This window comes from Lissotriton helveticus, chromosome 5_1 (genome assembly GCF_964261635.1).
Source record: "Lissotriton helveticus chromosome 5_1, aLisHel1.1, whole genome shotgun sequence".
Taxonomy (NCBI): domain Eukaryota; kingdom Metazoa; phylum Chordata; class Amphibia; order Caudata; family Salamandridae; genus Lissotriton; species Lissotriton helveticus.
The window spans coordinates 436632102-436653893 of record NC_136065.1 but is presented as its reverse complement, the minus strand read 5'-3'; the positions used below and the strand labels follow the sequence as shown (position 1 = coordinate 436653893).

General features: G+C 47.4%; 1 protein-coding gene across 1 annotated transcript in view; it reads left to right on the top strand.

Moving 5' to 3' along the window:
• CCDC27 (coiled-coil domain containing 27) overlaps positions 1-21792 on the top strand; it is a 295166-nt gene that overhangs the window by 59067 nt on the left and 214307 nt on the right. The window contains exons 2-3 of the mRNA XM_078640960.1: positions 2700-2800; positions 3721-3902. Of these exons, the coding sequence (XP_078497086.1) occupies positions 3747-3902 (156 nt within the window). The 5' untranslated portion in view covers positions 2700-2800; positions 3721-3746. The remainder of the gene's footprint in view (positions 1-2699; positions 2801-3720; positions 3903-21792) is intronic.

Sequence of the window (21792 nt, the reverse complement as noted above, 5' to 3'; positions counted from 1 at the left end):
AGTATAATGCTGTTATACACTTGACACATTCTCCTGGTGAAGTAGGAGACCGCATTGGTGTAAAAAAAATTGAATGGTATCATAAATTAGGGAATGAAAAAAATGACAGATTACATTACAGGCCTGACTTATTGTCAATATTATGGTCTCCACTCTTAGAATACTTTGCCACAACCATTCAGGGCCTATATGCCCAGGGATTTTAAGGACACTACAAATCTACCTAAATGTTTTGAATGTAGATCCTTCTTGGATGGTTCTATCACATACGGCCAATATGCATTTCTAATTCTGATTTTCTACTGGTAGAATGAAGACTTACTTATAGGAGAGAGGAAGCGACACTGTAACTATGTTTTTGAATGACATGAATTAAACATCTTTAAGAAAAGAATCTCCTAAGGTATGAAATGTGGATTTAACCAGATGGATTTCTCCATCTATAGAAACAACAGAATCTTGGCCATAAAGGTTAAATTATGATGTACTTCATGTATTTCAAAATACTCAAATCATTCTCTTTTCTTTATATATGGAAATAAACTGAATTTAAACCATGTGGCACAGGACTGGGTAAATCTGATCCTCAGAAAATTGCATTTCTGGCATTGCTATTCAGATCGCACTTAAGTATGCACAAGATGATTATGTGAATATCAATATTTTTCAGCCGCTGATTAGGTGAATGATTACTGTACCATAGATGCCATCATGGATATTATAGGTGATTGTAAAGCTCAGCCGTAAGCAGCATCAACCAAGCAGTAGGATTGGAGGCAGTATTTCTTTTTAAAGTGCAGCAGAAGCTCATCTGACAGCTAACAATGGCTTACATTATACCAAGGATCCAAGCCACCTAAACTATTTAGAGATCAGATGTAAGGGAAAAAGGGATGAAACTGTAGTATTTTAGTAATGGTAAACGAAAGACCGGCAGAATATAAATTCATAAACCATAATAAGTGACTGGCATGTACTGGACTTATTCGAGTGAGAATTGACAATAGTAGTAATTTTGGGGAGATTTGGGGTGATTGTGTCCATTTTATGGCGTTAAAAGTAATCTCCTAGCCCAGTCCTCTACCCAAGATAACCCTTACTTTACCGAAACACTCTTTCTAACCGCAACCTTAACACTACTCTTAACTTACCCTTAACCTTATCCAAACTTTATCATAATCATTAATGAAATCCTAACCTTAATCTTCACTCTAACCATTACCCTGACACTTAAAAAAAGCTGCCTGATGTGTGTTTTTCCAATTTGTACAATAAGATTGCACAATATTAAACTTTTTGATATTGGATGCTTTTTCTCATCAGTAGTTTAAGTTTACTAGATTTGTCGAGGTTACCCAATAAATCCAGGAAAAATTCCAATCAGATTTCTTTGAGACTCCTGCTAAAGCAGAACATGCATGACGAGAACTGTAGTAAGGCTATTTTAAGCACTGCCTATAGCATCAGGAGCAAGTTGGTAGAAACATAAAATGTGGGCCATTTGCCATGTAATTGGATTAAAAATGCTAGCACTCTGTCTGAAAACAGGGCTGCAAAAGATAATTTGCATTCGATCGCATTTATAAAAATCCGTAATAAATTTCCTCTTGTAGACTTAAACCTTCATCTGAAATAAATTTCGAAATTCACAAGATTCCCATGAGTAATCTGGGGGAAGTTGCATTTCCTCAATAGATACAGATTTACTGCTGCTGTTGCCAGGGACACATCTCTAATCATAGCTGAACTGGGAATGTGGCTTACAAAGGTTTCTGAATACAAACACATCTTGAGAAGGATCCAATTAAAGTTGTTCATTATAGTTACAAAAATCTACGAAGTCCTGGGGCTACAGTCTTTCTTGATTTGGGTGACAACACGTGAAGCCTTTCATGGGTAGCATTTCTCACTACTCTGACACCTCACAATTTCTGGGATGTGTTAGTCAGCACTTGGTGGACAAGCACTTTTTGAAATTAGTGCTCAAAGTATGGAGGACCTATGACCAAATGCTCTACGTAAAAGTAGTTCTCCTATTGAACTCTTTTATACTTTTGCATGTCCTTGTGACTTGGCCCCAAATACCTAAGAAGGAAATAAATGTGAGTACTCGGGGAATGTTAATACACAATTAGTATGAATAGAAGGTACTGTGCTCTCCTTGCAGTTTTACTAAGAGGGAGTCATACGTTTTTGGCCCAATTCACAAAGGTATGTAAAGGAGTAATACTGTAATACTGCTTCCTAAACTCATAAATGCTTTTATGAACCGATTCCTAGAACTCACTTCCACAGGTGCATATTATACTAACATATATTAGAGAGTGAAAAACTGAAATTTTCTAGTTCATTAAAAAATCAATCTTACGATACAGCACAAGTACATACTTTTAGCAGCCTATCATTTTAATGCATGTTGATAGTTGAAGACATTTGAGATTTAATGTGACTTTCTTCAAAAATATAGTGTAATGCAGTACACTACTTTCCAAATTATATGCACCATCTCTTTGGAAGTCTGCCTATTTGCCGAGAGGCCAGTTTCTGGCATTTGTGTTTGTGGGGTGTAGTCTGTGCAGTATAGTGCACTTACAGTTCCCCATCTTCTTTCGCATTGTACAGTTTCATGAGAAAAACATCCTTCATAACTTTTACAGTTTTACTTTCACAAATTCATCAATATTTTCATTTTTTTACAGCATTGTCCGGTAAAAATCTTTTTGATCAAGTGACAGGAAGATACATGGAATCGTATTTGATTGGATGGCAAGAAATTTGTGGCAAATAAAATACGAAATGTGTATGTATTTCTATATGTATGCATGTATGTGTATTTATACTTTGAGAACCTAGCTGGGATGCAACAGAACACTATGAATTAACTCATCACTGTAATAGAATCACCCCCCAAAAAATACAAAGGAATGTAAATCATTACTTAGAAAAAGATCTGAATTGTAAAAAACAGACCTCCCAGTATTAGGTTGCAAATCAGCAAATATTCCAGAAGAAGTTGCATACGTTCAGTTACAGAACACACAGTATGCTTTCATCAAACTAAAGTAATTGATGGGTCTGCGGTTCTGCAGGGTTTGAAATATATTAGGATATGTTAACTAGAAGGTTATGTTTTGTTAACCAGTAATGTGCGAAACTAGTGAACTATATTGAATGGTAGGTTTTCTTAACTAGTGGGTTATTTTTAACATCACGTATTAGCTAGTACTGTTAGCTAGTACTGAAAGATAACTAGCAGAATATTTAAAATTTTGAGGAATGTTCACTACTAGTTCATTTTACCTAGATGATCATGAACTATAGTGCCATATAAATACTAGTGGAGATGGACACAGTAGTAGATGCTAATTCATAGAGTTCATGAGGGATTAAGACATGTTGACTGTGTTGGCTTATTAACCAACACAGTATTGAGCAGCAGGACTTTTTGGCTAATAGGGCTAAATTTGTAGTAGTTCATGTTAACCAGGAGGCATGTCGCCCAGTACATTAAGTGACTAGTGGAACATGTTAAGTAGAAGAACATTAATTAGTGTGGTCTAACTGTCGAGCATGTTCACACGCGCGGAATGATGCACATTAGAGTATTAGGCAGGAGAATATGTTAGCTGGTAGGAAATATTATCTAGTACTGTGGATTGTTTCTCTTTTGATAAAAGAGATCAAAGTTTAACAAAAAATATTTTTTCACATCATATGCAGAGCTGGTGGCAGACTTCCAAGACAAGATGAAAGACCAGAGTGGACTGACGATGAATGGGTGCGAAGAGCTTAAACTCCTAGGAATGCGTAGGCCAAAGACAGCAGTCTGGAAAGTTCCATGCAATGATCCTAGAAGGGCGAACTTCAGTAAATCCGCCCCTGGATCATTCTCTGAGCAACAGGTAATACTTCCTGTTATTCTTCCAAATAATTGTGCAGGGTGGGAAAAGAGAACGATCTTATTGCTACGCTATGGACTTTTAGTTATTTATATGCAATGTATCAGTGTGTAATACGTGTTCTGGGATTGGTTAGGCAGTACTTAAAACCAACCTATATACCTCTGAGCATACAAGATCACCATGTCTGGGAGATTAGTGACTATCTACAGATAAATGATCAGAGATCCGCACATTGTAGCACTAGGCATTTAAATTGGTGCAATCTATGAACAAGGTACCCAAATTCAATTAAACAGATTACTTTTCTAAACTTCATTGAGTTTTATGTATTAGCAGAACTGCACACACTGTTAGAGAAAATTGCACAAGGCTACTAATCAATATCTGAAAGGGGCGTGATTAAAGCTTCTCGACCAAATACCAAATTGGTAAGTAATATATCAGTGTTTTGCAACCTCACAAGAGATGTTAAAAAATGACCATCTAATCTCACTGATCCATTTCCTGACCAAATTACTGTAGGAAATGTATCTCAAGTGCTAAGCAGACATTTACAGATAACTGCCTTCCTTTACCGAGCTCAAGCATGCTTCAGACCATTTCACAGTACGGAGTCTGTGTTAACAGCAGTTTTAGACAAACTACAGCTATAAGAGGATCATGGCAGGAACGTTGCCCTGGTTCTTTTAGTACTGGTCTGCTGCCTTTGATACAGTTGATCATAGGATTCTGATCAGCCGGTAATCTGAGGCGGGGTACATGGAATATCTCGAGAGTGTATAAAGTCCATTTTAGAGAATTGAACACAGTCAGTGAAACTTGGAAATTTCACCTTTAAGGCAACTGGCTTTGAAAGTGGTGTTCCACAAAGCTCCTCTTTGCAGCGTCACTTGTTTTATTTGTTTATTACACATTTGAATGAGGCCCTAACTGCTTTTGGATACAGCATGCATAATTATGCAGATGATATCATTTCAAAACTGGAGGCTACCATTATGCATAAATAACCTTTAATGCCACTCCTGCAGCACAGGTAAGAGCGGTTATAAAAAAGCTGCAACATTAGAATTTTCACATCGTTGTACACACTAAGGGCCTCATTATGATGGAGGATTTTCCGCCTCCTCCGGGCCGGCGGAAGCCACCTCCGGCCCGGAGGAGGCGGAAAATCCTCTGCGGAGTCACCAAAGACCCACCGCCGCATTACGATGGCTGGTGGGTCTTGGTTTCTGTCCGCAGCTTTTCCGCCGCGGTCGGATTACAACCGCGGCGGAAAAGCTCTCATTTGGCTGGCAGTGTCTATTAGACACCGTCAGACAAATTAGGAAGCATTTGTAAATATGCTTTTCCGCGGCGGTTTTTCCGCCGTGGAAAAGCATGTGTACTTTTGATTTTGGGGGCCCGTTGCGGGCCCCCAGGGTGTAGGCGGGTGGGGGGTGCACATGGGGGGTACCTATGGTACCCCCCAGAATTTACATGCACAAAGCGGCAGGCACCGCGCGGTGCCTGCCGCTTTGTGCATGTAAATGTTAAACATGCACTTTTAACATTGCGGCGGGTGCTGCTTGAAGCTGCACCCGCCGCAATGTTAAATATCCAGGATGTGACCGCCAGGGTGGCGGTCACATCCTAATTTGCACGGAGGGACCGCCACTGCCCCTGCGGACGGTCCCTCCACCTCTGGGGTGGCGGACGGACGCATGTCCGTCCGCCATCCTAATCGGCCCCAAAGTGTGTTCCTACAAAGTACAGCTGATCCACAATCTATCAAAGACTCACACACGATACTTAAATTCATTTGTAAAAACGTATTTTGTTGGGGTTTGTTTTTCTGTTATAAGGATGTCACTTTCCTAATCTTTTCCTGCGACATAACCCAATAACTCAGTCATAATAGAGCATTTGCTTCCATAAATTAGAAGCTAGCTCTACATAACTAAATTATTAACAATACATACATACAACACAGTACCTAATCTAACTCTACTTAATATACCAAGAATTAAAAGGTTTACTTATCTCCTCAGAAGCAGCAATTAAAAGAGGAGGTATGTTCAGTGGGAGGGTTATTTATGGACTTGAGTGATCTGGTTTATGGGGCACATTAGGATTGCGGTTAATCCGCATCCTCCGGGCCGGCGGAAGCCACCGCCGGCCCGGAGGATGCGGATTAACCGCTGCGGACAGAAAAAAGACCCCCCGCCAGATTAGGATGGCTGGGGGATCTTTTTTCCGTCCGCCGCTTTTCCGCCGCGGTCGCCTCCCGTCCGGAAAAGCACTAACATGGCTGGCGGTGTCTATCAGACACCGCCAGCCATATTAGGATGTCAGCGGTGCTATGCCTTTACACGGCGGCATTTCCGCTGTGTAAAGGCATACGGACTTGTCTTTGGGGGCCTGTTGCGGGCCCCCAGGGGTGAAGGGGAGGTGGGGGCTGCACATGGGGGGTACCTATGGTACCCCCCTGCCTTTGCGTGCACGATGCGGCAGGCACCACGCGGTGCCTGCAGCTTCGTGCAGGCAAAGGAAAACATGTGTTGTTTAACATTGCGGCGTGTGCTGCTTCAAGCAGCACCCGCCGCAATGTTAAATATATAGGATGGGACCGCCGCTGCCCCTGCGGACGGTCCCTCCTCCTCTGGGGTCGCCATCCTAATGAGCCCCCTAGTATTTGATGTGTTGTGAGCTCTTTAAAGGTGCTGCAGGAGTGGCATTAAAGGTTCTTTATGGATAATGTTAGCCTCTGTGTCTCTAATGAAATCTTGATTCTCATTACACCATGCTTGGAGCATCACTATTCTCAATTACATTTTCATATGGACAACACCCCTAATTCTCAACCATGAGATTCATTGCTGCGACAGAGATAGTCCTACTGCAAAATAGGACCAACGTTTAGAGCCACTACTGGCCTTGTGATCTTGGTTTAGTACCCACTCAATCACTCTCCGCCAAGAGCCTTGGGGTAGTGATAGATGGCAACGTCATGCACCAATCACCACTCCTCCCTGTTACCAGTCAATGTTTGGAATGTCTCCCATCCTCATATTTCTCTTGGTCATGATAACACTCTTCTTTGATCCTAAAGACATTTTTTGACAGAGTTACATTCTTATAGTTGAAATTACTTTTGTATTGTAGTCTTTTCACGAGCAACATCGAGCTTCTATAATCACATAATGAAAATACTCCCAGTTTCATTTTTATTTCACTCTAAAATTGTGTTGTTCATTGTGTAAAAATGTTGGCTTCTGAATTAATTCTAAAGTATAGAGTGACATCACAGAATCAACTGCACTCATTGACCTCCTGGAAGGAGATTTTTTAAGCATCTGCTTCAAATTTATGGGATTCGTTTATGCATTTTCTCAGAGTATGTGGAGTTTTACATGTGTGCATTTTAAGAAAAAAGTTTGTGACCCTTAGGAACTACCATTCTCTGACTATCTTGTTAGAACCTTCTACGACAAACCCAGCAACAAACAATTCAGAAAAAACACATGACGTTTAGTTTTTCACTACTTTGGTTTGGGTTATGAATACCTAACTGATCTGAATGGATTTTCTTCCTCTGTTCATCTACCTAGGCAAGCCCAGATAGGGTCAGTCCAGATACTTGGGTCTATAGAAAGCCCTTGGAATTGGATTCTCTGTGGGGAATTCAGGAACCAGCCTTTATGCTGGTCTCCTGTCTTATCAGCTCTCCGTATGCTGCACCTGCTCTCTTTCACAAGTTTATTTATTTATTTTATTTATTTTTGAAACTTGTAAAGCGCAACAAATGCCCTTGGGCGTCTCGGCGCTGTGGACTAAGCAGAATCAGAGGCCAGCTTATTGGTTAAACAACCATGTTTTTATCATTTTGCGAAAGTTTAGCAGTGACTGTCAGGAACGGATCTGCAACGGAAGGGTATTCCACAATCTTGCCGCTGCCACAACAAAACGTCTGTCTACCCAGGACACTGTCTTTGTACGTGGTACATGTGGCCGGTATGCAGTAGAAGAACGAAGTTGTCTATTGGGACAGTATGTGGATAACTGGTTTATCGGGAACTGGGGGCCTAATTTACGTTAGGCTTTGAAGGCAATGCATAACGCCTTAAATTTTATGCGATTCCTTACTGCCAACCAATGGTAGTTTTTGATCACGTGAGATACCGATTTAAATTTAGGGGTCCCTGACAACATTCTGGCGGCTGCATTTTGAACCGTTTGCAGGTTGTTGATTACCCTGCTTTGTGCGTTAGCAAACAACCCATTGCAATAATCCAAAGATGACATCACCAGCGTGCTGACCAAAGTTTTTCCTGCCGTTTCGGGGAGATATAGAAGAATTTTCCTAATCAATCTAAGTTTGTGAAACGCTGTCGAGACCACTTGATTGGCATGGGAAACAAAATTCAGACCATCATCAAACATAATTCCTAAGTTCCTAACCTTGGTGACCGGGTTGGGCAGAGTACCCAATAACGGTGACCACCAAGAGCTGGACCACGAAGGGGACAGCTTTCCGAAAATAATGACCTCCGTTTTTTCGGAGTTCAATTTGAGGCAGTTGCTGCCCATCCAATTACTGATGGCCAGCATGCCTTTTTTTTTTTTTTTTTTTTTGTTCAAAAACCTTTATTGGAGCAAGCATAGAAAAGTACAAGAATGGGCCTACAACCTCACGGGCTGGCCGCTAATAACAAGGCACAATGCATGAAATAGAAATGTACACCCGTGGTCAGGCACAGCTCGAGCACAAAGCATTACTCTACATATATCACAGAGCAATTTAAATTTTTTATTTTACAAAAAATAACAAACACTAAAAGGCGAATGCACGATAATTAAGGTCAGCCCAAAGAACGGAGGGGATGGTCCACGATCAGGAGAACAGACCCAGAGCCCAGAGGCTCCAACCAAGTCGGGAGGGGGGGAGGGGAGCAGCGGGGAGAACCGGAAATATAGAAAAAAAAACCCGTATGGAAAGGTTCCGGGAACGCTCGTCTAGGGAGATAGGACAATCTCAGCAGTGCCTACAAGGGGAGGGGTGCAAATATCCCCACGATAATCATTCCACTGGCCCCAAACCTTCGTCCACGCCCTGGGTCTGCCCCTGGCCACATAAACCGTCTTCTCACGAAACATGGACCAGTCCATGTTGTCTTCCCACTTCGAGACCTCAGGGGGCCTGGAAGCGCCCCAGAGTTGCGCAACATCCCGCTTCGCAATCATGTAACCCAGGGTAGCCCATCTGGTCTGGGCCACAGAGTAGTCAGTGGGCTCCCACACATTCAACAAACATCGTCGAGGCTCCGGCCGCAGGGCCACACCCGTCACAGCAGTCATCACCTCAAGCACAGCAGTCCAGTAAGCCGCTACAACCGGGCACTCCCACAGGATATGTAAAAAGGTCGCACTCAAACCACAACCACGCTTACATAGCCCATCCGAAGAAAAGCCCATCGTCACCAGACGCGGACCCGTGACATAAACTCGATGAAGAATCTTAAGTTGAACCAAACGGAGACGGGCAGGAATGGCCACCCCCTTGGGAGAAGAGAGTGCCGACTGCCAATCCTCGTCGTCCAGCTCCAACCCATCGCCAATCCAAGCCTCCCGAAGTCGGATCAATAAGTCCGCCCGATTATTGATCAATTTCTTGTAAATCAGAGAAATAGTACTATCGGGAAGATGCCCATCAAGGACACGGTCCTCGAGGGGAGAAGATTCAGGCAGGGCCTCATCAGGAACCAAAACTGAGGCGAGGGCGTGCCGGACCTGCAGGTAGCGAAAAAATTCCCTACCACTCAAACCATATTCCGCCTGGAGGGCCTGGAACGACTTCACACAACCGTTCGAGCACACATCACCCACCTTACAAATCCCAATCACATCCCAGCGGTCGAAACCCTTGGTAGACCAAAGTCCGCCCAAACGTTCCGAGGCATAAAGCGGCGTCGCCAACGTCAAGCGATCCTCCCACCCCAAACTCACATTCGCAGCTCGCCATACAGTTACTGCGATCTTGGATGGGCCCACAAGATGGCGCCCGGCCGATCGAGAATAAAGCGCTCTAGTAAAGTCCCCACCCGGAAGCTGGAGTCATTCCATCTCGAATGCAGGATTACGACCCGGGGAAAACATCACGTGATTAATGGCAGACAACTGGGAAGCCCAGTAATATCGCTTGATATCGGGGAGCGCCATGCCCCCGTCATACCAAGGGATGGTGAGCTTTGCGAGTGCGATACGCGGACGCCCATCCCATATCAATTGCCGTTGAAGACTCTCAATCTCTTGGAAATAGGTCTTAGGAATAGCGTCATAGGAGTTTTGGAGCGCGTAAAGGAATCGCGGCAAGGACATCATTTTAAACAGGGCCGCCCTGCCCAGAGGAGACAAAGGAAGCTTACGCCAACGGGCCACATCCAAGCGCAATCTAAGCAACGGTTGTAGGAGATTACGCTCAAAGCGGAGCGTCGGGTCCAACGTAATAAAAATCCCTAAATACTTGAAACCCGATTGGACCACCTGAATAGGAAGTCTGCTCGGCAAGGGGGGCAGAACACCCGAAAGAACATATACACAGGACTTGGTCCAGTTAATAACAAGGCCCGAGTTGGCTCCAAAGGAAGCAAGAACGTCAAACAGAACAGACAGAGATTTACGCGGGGAGGTGAGATATAAAAGGATATCGTCCGCGTAAAGCGAAACGCGGTCCTCAAAGTCCGGAGACCAGCGGATCCCCTTGAGGGAAGGTTCCCACCGGAGCCAAGCAGCCAATGGTTCCAAGGCGAGAGCAAACAGTAACGGAGACAAGGGGCATCCCTGACGGGTACCCCTACCAAGGGTGAAAGGAGCCGAGACCCTACCATTCACCACTACTTGCGCCAGAGGTTCCGCGTACAGTAACTGGACCCAACCAATAAACTCAGGCCCAAAACCAAATTTCTCAAGAGCCGCCCAAAGATAAGGCCACTCCACCGTGTCGAAGGCCATGGAAGCATCCAACGATGCCAAAATGGCCGGCTCCGTCAGAAGCCCCGCCCTCGCGACCGCACCGTGAAGACGACGTAGGTTCAGAGCCGTGTTGCGATGCGGGATAAATCCAGATTGATCCGGATGGACCAAGTCACTAATGACCGTTAAGAGACGGGATGCCAGGAGTTTCGCCAATACCTTGGGTTCAACATTTAGCAGGGATATGGGCCTATAGGAGGAACAAAGATCACGTGGTTTACCCTCCTTGGGGTTGACAACTATTGTGGCCAGTCTCTGATCATAAGGGAGAATACCCCGTTCCCGGGACTCCAGAAACATGGCGCGAAGATACGGAGCCACCCTATCGGGACGCAACTTGTACAATTCGATTGGCAACCCGTTCGGGCCCAATGCTTTGCCCGAACGGAGAGAACGGATGGCAGTAGCTATCTCGTCAACCGTAAAGGGGGAGTCCAACGCCACACGGTCTAAATCGGAAACAATGGGCAGGGCTATATCACGCAAGAGAAGGCGAGAGTCAACCACATCCCTCACAGACACAGGGGTATACACCACACGGAAATAATCGGCAAACCGGTCAACTATTCCAATCGGGTCCGTTACACTCACACCACCCGCAGACTGAATCACGGGTACCACACGATTAGCTCTCTCCTTCTTATCCAGCCATGCCAGCAATTTACCCGCTTTGTCACCCACATCATACAAACGTCCCTGTTGCTCCCGAAACATCACTTTGGCGGCATCTGTGACCATGGACTTATAAGCAAATTGTTTCAGACCCAGGGCATGGAGCTTCTCAGGCGTAACACCAGATTCCAAACCCTCCTCCAATGCAGAAATCTCCCCCTCAAGATCAACCACCTCTCTATTCCTCGCTCTCTTAGCCTCAACAATAAGGGAGAGGGCCTGCCCAAGAATCACGGTCTTAAAGGCCTCCCATAGGGACACAGCAGAGGAAACCGACCCCTCGTTATCCAGAAAATACGAGTCCAAGGACTTAAGCAAAAGGGTGCGGGTCTCGGGGGAGGTAAGGTACCACGGATTAATGGGGGCCACCCGGCCCACTGCCTCCACCCCAACCTCAAAACGAAGCCAGAGCGGAGAGTGGTCAGAGATACCCCTGGGCAGATGTACAATCTCACGCACCGCTGGGGACTGAGCCGCAGGCATCAGGAAATAATCCAGCCGAGACAGACTCCCATGGGCCCCAGAGTGAAAGGTGTACTGAAGCTGCGTAGGATGCAAAAGCCTCCAGCAATCCACCAGGCCAAAGGTATCCAAAAATCCACCCAACCACTGCTGAGCCGCCGGGGTATCCCTAGGGGGGTGGCGATCGTGTAGGCCGGAGACCACCGAATTAAAATCACCAGCCAGAAAGAGAGTACTATCAGGGAGGTCCAACAAGACACGGCCCAAATCTGAAAAGGTAGAAGTCTGCAAGCCGGGGGGCACATAAACAGTTAATAAGGAGAGGGCACGGCCTTCATATCGACCCACAAGAACAGCATACCGCCCCCGGTCATCCTGAATAATATCATCAATAGCCAGGGGGAGGGAAGCCCGGATAAGGATACCCACACCCCTGGAACCCAAGGTAAACCCCGAATGTGCTACGAGGCGATAGCCCCACCTATTCATTGCATGACAAACATTGCCTATCAAATGAGTCTCCTGCAGGAAAACAATGTCAGGAGATAAACGTCGTATACATTTCAACACCACACTTCGTTTGATACGATCTCCCAGACCGTTAACGTTCCACGAAACAAATCTCAACCCGCTACCCCCCATCCCACCCGAAAAAGCCCAAACCCCCACCAATGAGCATGACCATAAAAAGCAGTCCAAATACAGAATAAAGTCGCCTTGAACACAGAACACACAAACAACGAACTTCCCAACCCCCCACCCCCCAAGTAACAAGATAACACCCCCCACCCTGCACCCCTGCAAAAAGCTAAAAAGCCACCCCAACCTGCAGTGTGCCTGTCGCCCAAGAACCCCTATTCTACACAAAGACCCCGGAGGAGGAAAGGCTCCGTCCCACCCGCCCCCCGATCAAACCAATGACGAGAAAAAGATCATACATCAAAACACATGTGAGGTAGAGGAACATAGGCCTACATCCCTGGAGAAGTTATACAAAACAAGGCATCAGTCAAAGATGAAATGTTCAGCTCTCTACACCACCTTCAGCACCGCCCGGGTGGGCTTCGGACTCAGTCTCAGGAGGTCGATGAGGCAGGGAGTCCAGCCAGTCATTCACAGCATCCGGCCGATCAAAGAAGAAAGTTCGATCATTATACTCCACCCGCAGCCTGGTCGGAAAGAGCATTGCGTAACGCATCCCCATGTCTCTAAGACGCTTCTTGGCACCACGAAATCCCATACGCTGCTTCTGGACCTGTTGGGAAAAGTCCGGATAAAAGTTCACCGTGGCATTCTCAAAGGCCACCGGGCCCTTCACCCGCGAGGCCTGCAGGATAGCGTCCCGATCTCTATAGTGGAAAAGCTTTGCAACAATAGGTCTCGGCGGGGCGCCTGGCTTGCCCTGGCCCCCCGGAACACGATGTGCGCGCTCCACTGTGAAAAATTTACTAAGGTCAGACGGAGAAAGGTGGTTCTGGATGAGGTCTTCAACCAGGAGATCAACCGAGTGGGGTTCTGGATTCTCCGGCACACCAACCACGCGAACATTACAGCGACGTGCCCTGTTCTCAAAATCCTCCAAGCGCCGGGTCATGAAATCGTTCACCCTACGGAGATTGCCAATCTCCGTCTGAATATCAGAGACGTCCGTCGTGAGGCTGAATGATTTGATATCCAACGACTTCACCTTTTCGTTCGTCTTGGAGAGATCGGCTCGAATCAAATTCACCTCAATTGCCACAGTGTCAAGTTTGTGGGCCAAGGTTTCGTACTGTTGGCCTATGGATTCCCTCATGCCAGAAATGGCGCCCATGATGTCCTGCAAAGAGGGCTCCGTCGACGCATCCACTACGTGGTCGGACGCAATGGGACCGGGCAGGGCAGCTCCGGGGGACCCTTTAGAGTGGGTATAACGATCCATAACATTAGATTGAACCGGACCCCCGCGCAGAGGTGTCTTCGTCTTGCGCGTCTCTCGGTCCCCTCTGCCCGCCATTTTGAAGATGCGTCACGAGCAAAGCCACCAGGGTCGACGGACCGGGCACCAGAAATGGAGGCCCCGGGACCAAAGGACCACAAGAGGGGTATCACCCGGATAGAGGCAGCCCACTCCAGGAACAGTGCAGCCAAGGGCCAGACAACCAACTCGTGTCCCGGCCGCAGCTCTGGCCCGACCCTCTCACCAATGTCCCAGTCTGAGGCAGAAACGAAACCGAAACTTAAGAAGGGGACCCACAAGACCAATCCCCCTGCCGTTGTTGTTCAACTCCAAGACGGCCACCGAACCTCACCCAGTCCCGGGCGCACTTCGAGGGCGGAGCCCAAAAGTTCAATTGAACATAATTCAGGCACCCGATGTCCAAATCAGTTTCTGAAAGGTCCAGGTAGATCAGCCCAACGTCCTCTATATGAATCCTCGCAAAAAATCAGGATTAAAGCAGGATATTAAGCCGGGAGCGGCGGGGGTCCGGGGAGCGCTGTGCTCACGCGGCCATCTCGGATGCCCGCCAAGCTCCTCCTCCCAGCATGCCTTCTTGGAAGCTTGCAGCAAACTTCTCCCCGTCATTATTTACTGCAAGCACCAACTGGGTATCATCCGCGTAGGACGTAAGGCCCATCCCATGAGCTTTTATGACTCTACCTAGGTCCGACACATAGATATTAAAAAGTGTCGGACTTAGGGATGAGCCTTGGGAAACTCGACAAGGTAGAGTCAGTTGGGAAGATTGAAAGGAACCTAGGGTCACAGCCTGGGTCCTGTTGGAGAGAAAGGAGGTGAGCAGTTCTTTTGCCCTGTCTTGGATGCCCATAGCCGAGACACGGGCGATCAGGATGGAATGATCGACCGTGTCAAATGCAGCTGACAAATCTAGCAATATGAGCACCGCTGTGCCTCCCTTGTCCCTGATAGTTCTTATATCTTCATAGGCTTTAATTAAAGCTGTCTCAGTACCCTGTAATTTACAAAACCCAAATTGAGTATCGTCCAACAGTTGGTGGTCCTCAATATATTCGGAATTTTGTGAATTCATTGCCTTCTCTACCACCTTGGCCAGAAAAGGTAGGCTAGCTATAGACCTATAGTTCTAAGTGTCCTCTGGATTCAGGTGAGATTTTTTTTAAAGTGGTTTAAGGAAAGTATTTTTCAGTGAATTAGAGTAAATTCCGGCTGTAAACATGGAGTTACAGATTTGCGCTAGTACTGGGGCTATTAGATCCGTAACAGGAACAAGCACTTTCGGTGGACAAGGATCTGTGGCTGATCCTGATTTTATGGTATTCATTATCTCAGCAATTTGTTGTTCAGTAACTGCGTCGAATTGCGCGAAGCAATGATCTGGTGGATTAGTGAGAGACAACTGTGTTTTGAGATTTTTATTAGTCGAGAATTCCGAGTAAATTGTGTTGACTTTCTCATAGAAATAATCGGCTAAGTAGTTGCACAAGGATTGCGATGGAACCGGGGTGACTACAGGTGGTTGCCCAGCTAACTTGTTAACTACTTCAAATAGTTGTTTATTTGAGTTTTTGGCCAATTTCAATTTGGGTTGTGTAGAATTTTCTTTTTTCCTGCACAATCATCATTTTATATTTGGCCAGTTCTTCCTTGTAGCGTACTTTTAGTTCAGTGGCGTAAGGTTTTCGCCAGTGTCTTTCACAATTCCTACATTTTTGTTTCTGTTCCCTGAGAGAATCAGTGAACCAGGGTGCCGAAGGGGAAGATAGGTTCTTAGAAATAGTCTTCTTTGGCACTAGCACATTCATTGTGTTATCCAGCCAATTAGTGTATCTAAAGATGGCTATATTTGGGTCAGATGGAATGACAGGGCAGGTGGAAGTAAGGAATGTTTTTAGTTGTTCATTGTTTATATCTTTCCATAACTTGAATGTCCCAGAGCTATGTTCCGCCCTCTGGTCCTGTTTGTAAACCACATAGTTGTCTTCCCTGCTCTAATGTTATTTTCTCTTACAGTTGTGGAACCGTTGGTCAAAAATCAAGCTACACCATAGCCCTTCATTCATTCATAAACTAACTTGCAACATTGAGGAATGTCTGCCTATCATCGTCCTGTGTTCTTCGTTCACAGGCGAGAGCAGGTTAGCTCATCTGAAAACCCCCCATGATTGATATTCTGTGCTCTCTGCTATACACTGTCCCCATGTACTTCACAAAAAATCATAAGTTTATTTTTTTAGTCAATGAAGGCTACTGCACATTGCAGCAGCTGTGAAAGAAATGCCATACTCAGCTTTTCCCTAGGTAAAATTATTGTCTGTGGAAGGTCTCACCAACTTACCTAAAGCTTCTGCATGTGGAGAATTTCCACATTTTTCACAAGATGTAAACTAAGTTCGAGGTTCCTTGTTCACTATATAGTAACAAAATGTATTCTAGAAATTCACATGTACTAGGGGAAACGGCCACTACAATGCGGCCGTTTCCACGCAAACCTTAACCATGCATGCATTACAATACATGCGTGGTTAACACGAAAGCCTTTACCACGCATACCTTTACTGCGAGATACGTAGTAAAGGCATGTGTGGTAAAGGCTAAAATTAGAAAAAGGGGGCGTGGGGGGTTTCCCCCAAAAATAAAAAATAAAAGCATGGGAAAAAAAGGGGGCTGGGGGGTCTCCCCCCCAAAAAAAACCACACCTAATGTCACGTCCCGAGGTGGAGACAGTCAGCGTTGTTTCAGAGGAAACGGAAAGAAATTCTGCTTCCTCTTTACGACGTACGACATCAACAAGGAAGATGAAGGAGAGGAGACAACGTGAAGAGTAAGTGGAATTTTAGTTTAAAAAAAATATATATATATATATTAGGATTGAGGGTTCAGGGCAGGGGTAATTATAAGAAGGATTGGGGGCTGGGGGTTCACGAAAGGGTACAGGGGAAAATCGTTGTAAAGGTATGCATGGTAAAGGAATATTCGTGGTAAAGGTTATGCCTGGAAATAGCATTCCGTTGCAACGCATGCGTGGTAAAGGCATGCGTTGCAACGGAATGCGTTGTAACGACATACAACCATGTACTAGCCATGGTCATCTCTCATAAAAACAGAGGTTTTTCCCAGTTAGTTCCTCTTAATTCCAATTACCCGCCCCATCATAATTATAGTTATTTTACTTGCTGCTGAAAATAGCTGAAATCCCCTAAGTGAAAGTCTGTAGAGAACCGATTACCCAAATAATTCATCATTTCTTAGTGGCCCATTGGGGTCCGATTTATAGTGGATCAGATTTTCCCCTCCCCAGAGTTACTGGTACTTCTGGTCTCCACAACTCCAGGTGTGGGGAAAATGCAGCCCTTTTCAGGCAACTTGTAATGAGGGCGTTAGACAGGTAATCAATCACTACTACAATCTATTCCTTTTGTCAAATTTTACCCAATCTCTATCTGGCACTTCCACTTGAGTCAGCGAAGCAATGTATACAATTAAGGTTTTTAATATATTTTCAGTCACAACAATACCTACTGATAACTTCAATACCATACCCATTATTTCTGTAATACAATCTGTCAGGTACAGGGTTTCAATCAATCAATCAATCATAGCATTTGTATAGCGCGCTACTCACCCGGAAGGGTCTCAAGGCGCTTGGGGGAAGGGGTCTGCTATTGCTCGAACAGCCAGGTCTTGAGTTGTCTCCTGAAGGCGAGATGGTCCTGGGTCAGCCGAAGGTGGCTGGGAGGGAGTTCCATGTCTTGGCCGCCAGGTAGGAGAAGGATCTTCCTCCGGCGGTGTCTCTTCGGATGCGTGGTACGGCGGCGAGGGCGAGGCTTGTCGAACGTAGCTGGCGGGTGGGCGTGTAGAAGGTCAGGCGGTCGTTGAGGTACTTGGGGCCCAGGTCGTGGAGGGACTTGTGTGGGTGGGTGAGGAGTCTAAACGTGATTCTCTTGCTGACGGGTAGCCAGTGCAGGTCCCTCAGGTGGCCGGAGATGTGGCTGCGTCGGGGGATGTCCAGGATGAGTCGGGCGGAGGCGTTCTGGATGCGTTGGAGTCTTTTCTGTAGCTTGGCTGTGGTTCCGGCGTAGAGGGTGTTTCCGTAGTCCAGTCGGCTTGTGATGAGTGCCTGGGTGACCGTCTTCCTGGTTTCGGTCGGGATCCATCGGAAGATCTTGCGGAGCATGCGTAGGGTGTTGAAGCATGTTGAGGAGACGGCGTTGACTTGTCTGGTCATCGAGAGGGAGGAGTCCAGGATGAATCCCATTTCCAGGTTGCGTGCTTGGTCTGTTGGTTTGGGAGTGATGCCCAGGGCGGGGGGCCACCAGGAGTCGTCCCAGGCGGAGGGAGATGGTCCCAGGATGAGGACTTCCGTCTTGTCTGAGTTCAGTTTCAGGCGGCTGTTCTTCATCCACTCGGCGACGTCTTTCATCCCTTCGTGAAGGCTAGTTCTGGCGGTTGCGGGATCTCTGGTGAGGGAGAGGATCAGTTGGGTGTCGTCGGCGTAGGAGATGATGTTGAGGTTGTGTTGGCGTGCCATGGCTGCAAGGGGTCTCATGTAGACGTTGAAGAGGGTGGGGCTGAGTGATGAACATTGCGGTACGCTGCAGATGACTTCCGTGGCCTCGGACCGAAACGGGGGGAGGCGGACTCTCTGTGTTCTTCCGGTGAGGAACGAGATGATCCATTCCAGTGCCTTCTATTGGACACCTGTGTTGCTGAGGCGTTGGACTAGGGTGCGGTGGCAGACAGTGTCGAACGCTGCGGAGAGGTCCAGGAGGATGAGGGCCGCTGTTTCCCCATTGTCGAGCAGGGTTCTGATGTCGACGGTGGCTGCGATGAGGGCGGTCTCGGTGCTGTGGTTGGCTCGGAAACCGGACTGCGAGGGGTCGAGGGATCCGTTCATCTCGAGGAAGGCGGCAAGCTGTCTGTTGACTGTCTTCTCGAGGACTTTGGCAGGAAAAGGGAGGAGCGAGATGGGGCGGAAGTTCTTGAAGTCGGTGGGGTCCGCTGTTGGTTTCTTCAGTAAGGCGCTGAGCTCGGCATGCTTCCAGCTCTCCGGGAAGGTGGCGGTGTTGAAGGAGATGTTGATGATGTCCCGGAGTTGGGGTGCGATGATGGAGTCGGCCTTGTTGAAGACGTGGTGGGGGCAGTGGTCGGTTGGAGATCCGGAGTGGATGGTGTTCATCGTGCGGGCTGTGTCTTCGGTGGTCACCGTGGTCCAGGTGTGGAGGGTGGCAGTGGGGGGCGTTGGTTCGACGGTTGGGTGCGTGGATGGTGCGCCGAAGCTGTTGTGGATGTCGGCGATCTTGCGGTGGAAGAACGAGGCGAGAGAGTCGCAGAGGTCTTGTGAGGGGGTGATGTCGTTGTTGCCGGTGCTGGGGTTGGAGAACTCCTTGACGATGCTGAAGAGTTCCTTGCTGTCATGGGCGTTGTTATCCAGTCGTTCCTTCAGTGATTTCTTCTTGGTGGTGCGGATGAGCTGGTGGTGCTTGCGGGTGGCTTGTTTGAGGGTGGTCATATTGTCTGTGGTCTGGTCGAGGAGCCAGGCTTTCTCGAGGGTGCGGCAGTTCTTCTTGGAGTCCTTGAGTTCGTCGGTGAACCAGGTGGCTTTCTTGCTTCTGGGTCTGCTGGGAGGGTTCTTCAGTGGCGCGAGGTCGTCTGCCCAGGTGGTCAGCCACTGTGTAAAGTTGCGGGCTGCTTCGTTGGGGTCCGTTGTGCTGGCGGGCGGGTTCTGGCTGAGGGAGGTGGTGAGCTGCTAGGCGGTGATCTTCCTCCAGCTCCTGTGAGGAACCTGTTGCGGGTGGTGGTGGGTCGTTGTTCTTCTGAAGCTGAAGTGGACGCAGCTGTGGTTGGTCCAGTGAAGTCCGGTGGAGTGGCTGAAGGTGATGTGCTTGCTGGAAGAGAAGACGGGATCAAGCGTGTGGCCGGCGTAGTGGGTGGGGGTGTTGACCAGTTGCTTGAGTCCAAGGTTTGCGAGGTTGTCCAGCAGGGCGGCGGTGTTGCGGTCCTTGTTGTTCTCCAGGTGGAAGTTGAGGTCCCCTAGGAGGATGTAGTCAGCGGAGGGGAGGGCGTGCGTGCTGATGAAGTCTGTGATGTCTTCGCTGAATTGTGTGCGTGGTCCCGGGGGTCTGTAGATGAGGGTGCCTCTGAGGGTCGTCTTTGGGTCGGTGTGTATCTGGAAGTGGAGGTGCTCGGTGGCGGAGAAGGTGTTGTTGGAGTCGGTCGCGATGCGGATGGTGTTCTTGTGTACGATGGCGATGCCTCCTCCAGTCTGGTTGGTGCGGCCCCTCCGGGTGATCTTGTATCCGTCTGGGATGGCGATGGCGATGTCGGGTTTAGAGGAGGCGTTCATCCAGGTTTCTGTGAGGAAGGCGACGTCTGGTGATGTGGTGTTGAGCAGGTTCCAGAGTTCCACGGCGTGTCTGTGTACGGAGCGGGTGTTGAGCAGGATGCACTTCAGGTGGTTGCTGCTGGTGCTCGGCTTGGCGGGTGCGGTGCAGGTCCGGATGCAGGAGAACTTGCAGGAATCGCAGGTGAAGGGTCCGTGGGTGCGTCTCGGGGTGGCACGGTAGCATCCGGGGATCCGGCCGGTGTTGAGTGCGTTGAGTGTGGCGGCGTCGTAAGTCCGGCGGGTGGGTTGGCGTCTGCAGGGGCCAGGGGGTCTGGCGCTGGGCGCAGTCCAGGCGCGGACTGGCGCAGACGGGCTTGCCTTTAAATCGGCGCCCCCCTGCGCGTGGATGCTGCACGTGCGCGGGGGCGTCATAAGTAGGGAGCCAGGAGGGAGGGTCAGCGACGAGGCGGCGAATGGGCTGGCGGGGGGCGGGGCCGCAGGGAGGCAGCGGCGGGAAAGTCTGGTGCGGGCGGGCGGCTCAGCGGCGGCTGGGTCGCCCGGGCAGGACAGCTAGCAGGCAGGCAGCAGGAGGAGCGTGGGGGCGACCAGGCCAAAGCACAGGCACAGTGGTAAATTGATTGATTGTTTTAGTAGTAGTAAGAAAAAACAACAGCACACTGTTTGGAAAATCATAGCTCTCAGGTAAGAAGAGTTTGCATTGTCTTTTACAACTAAAGTAACCCCGCTTAACTGTTTCAACTTGAGAGCATTCAGTGTAGCTCTTTTAACATCTGTTTTTAAGCCCGTAGCAAAATGTTGCAAGGGCACCAGCTCTGCTAATGCTCTAAAACAGCGTTTCTGGAAGCTGTGGGCCGCGATCTGCTGGCGTGTTGTGGGACGATTTATAGTGGGTCAAGAAAGTCCAAGCAATAAAGAAAGATTACTTTAAATTTTGTATTGATCTTGTCGCATTTGGTGCACTTCAAAAACAGAAGTGAAAGGTCAGGCTATGTCTACTGACACATTGCTGCTTATGTTTTTATTAACATACAGATTGTTGTTTACAAACTCCTTTCACTTTACAGTCAGAGAAAGAAAAGTAAAGGAAATTATGTGACAATCTTGCTGGAGTACAGGAAGTATAAAAGGAAAGGCTGTAGGATGTCATTTTTTGTAAGACACAATAAAACGTAAATACCTGTACATGAATTGTACACATTGAGCAGTTAGGAAAACAAAAATGAAGCACATTTTTTTCTAATTTAGACATTTGATGGAAACAAAGATTTTAGCAGGTTATATCAAGACACTACTTGGTGATGCAGAAATTATAAATATTCACTGAAACATGATTATCACACATAATCATTTCTGTATGATATAGTTTTATCAGTAAAACGATGTGTGCCATGATCTCTGTGTCACTGGGACCAAGTTGTACCTAGCTGATGAGCCAGTCCTGG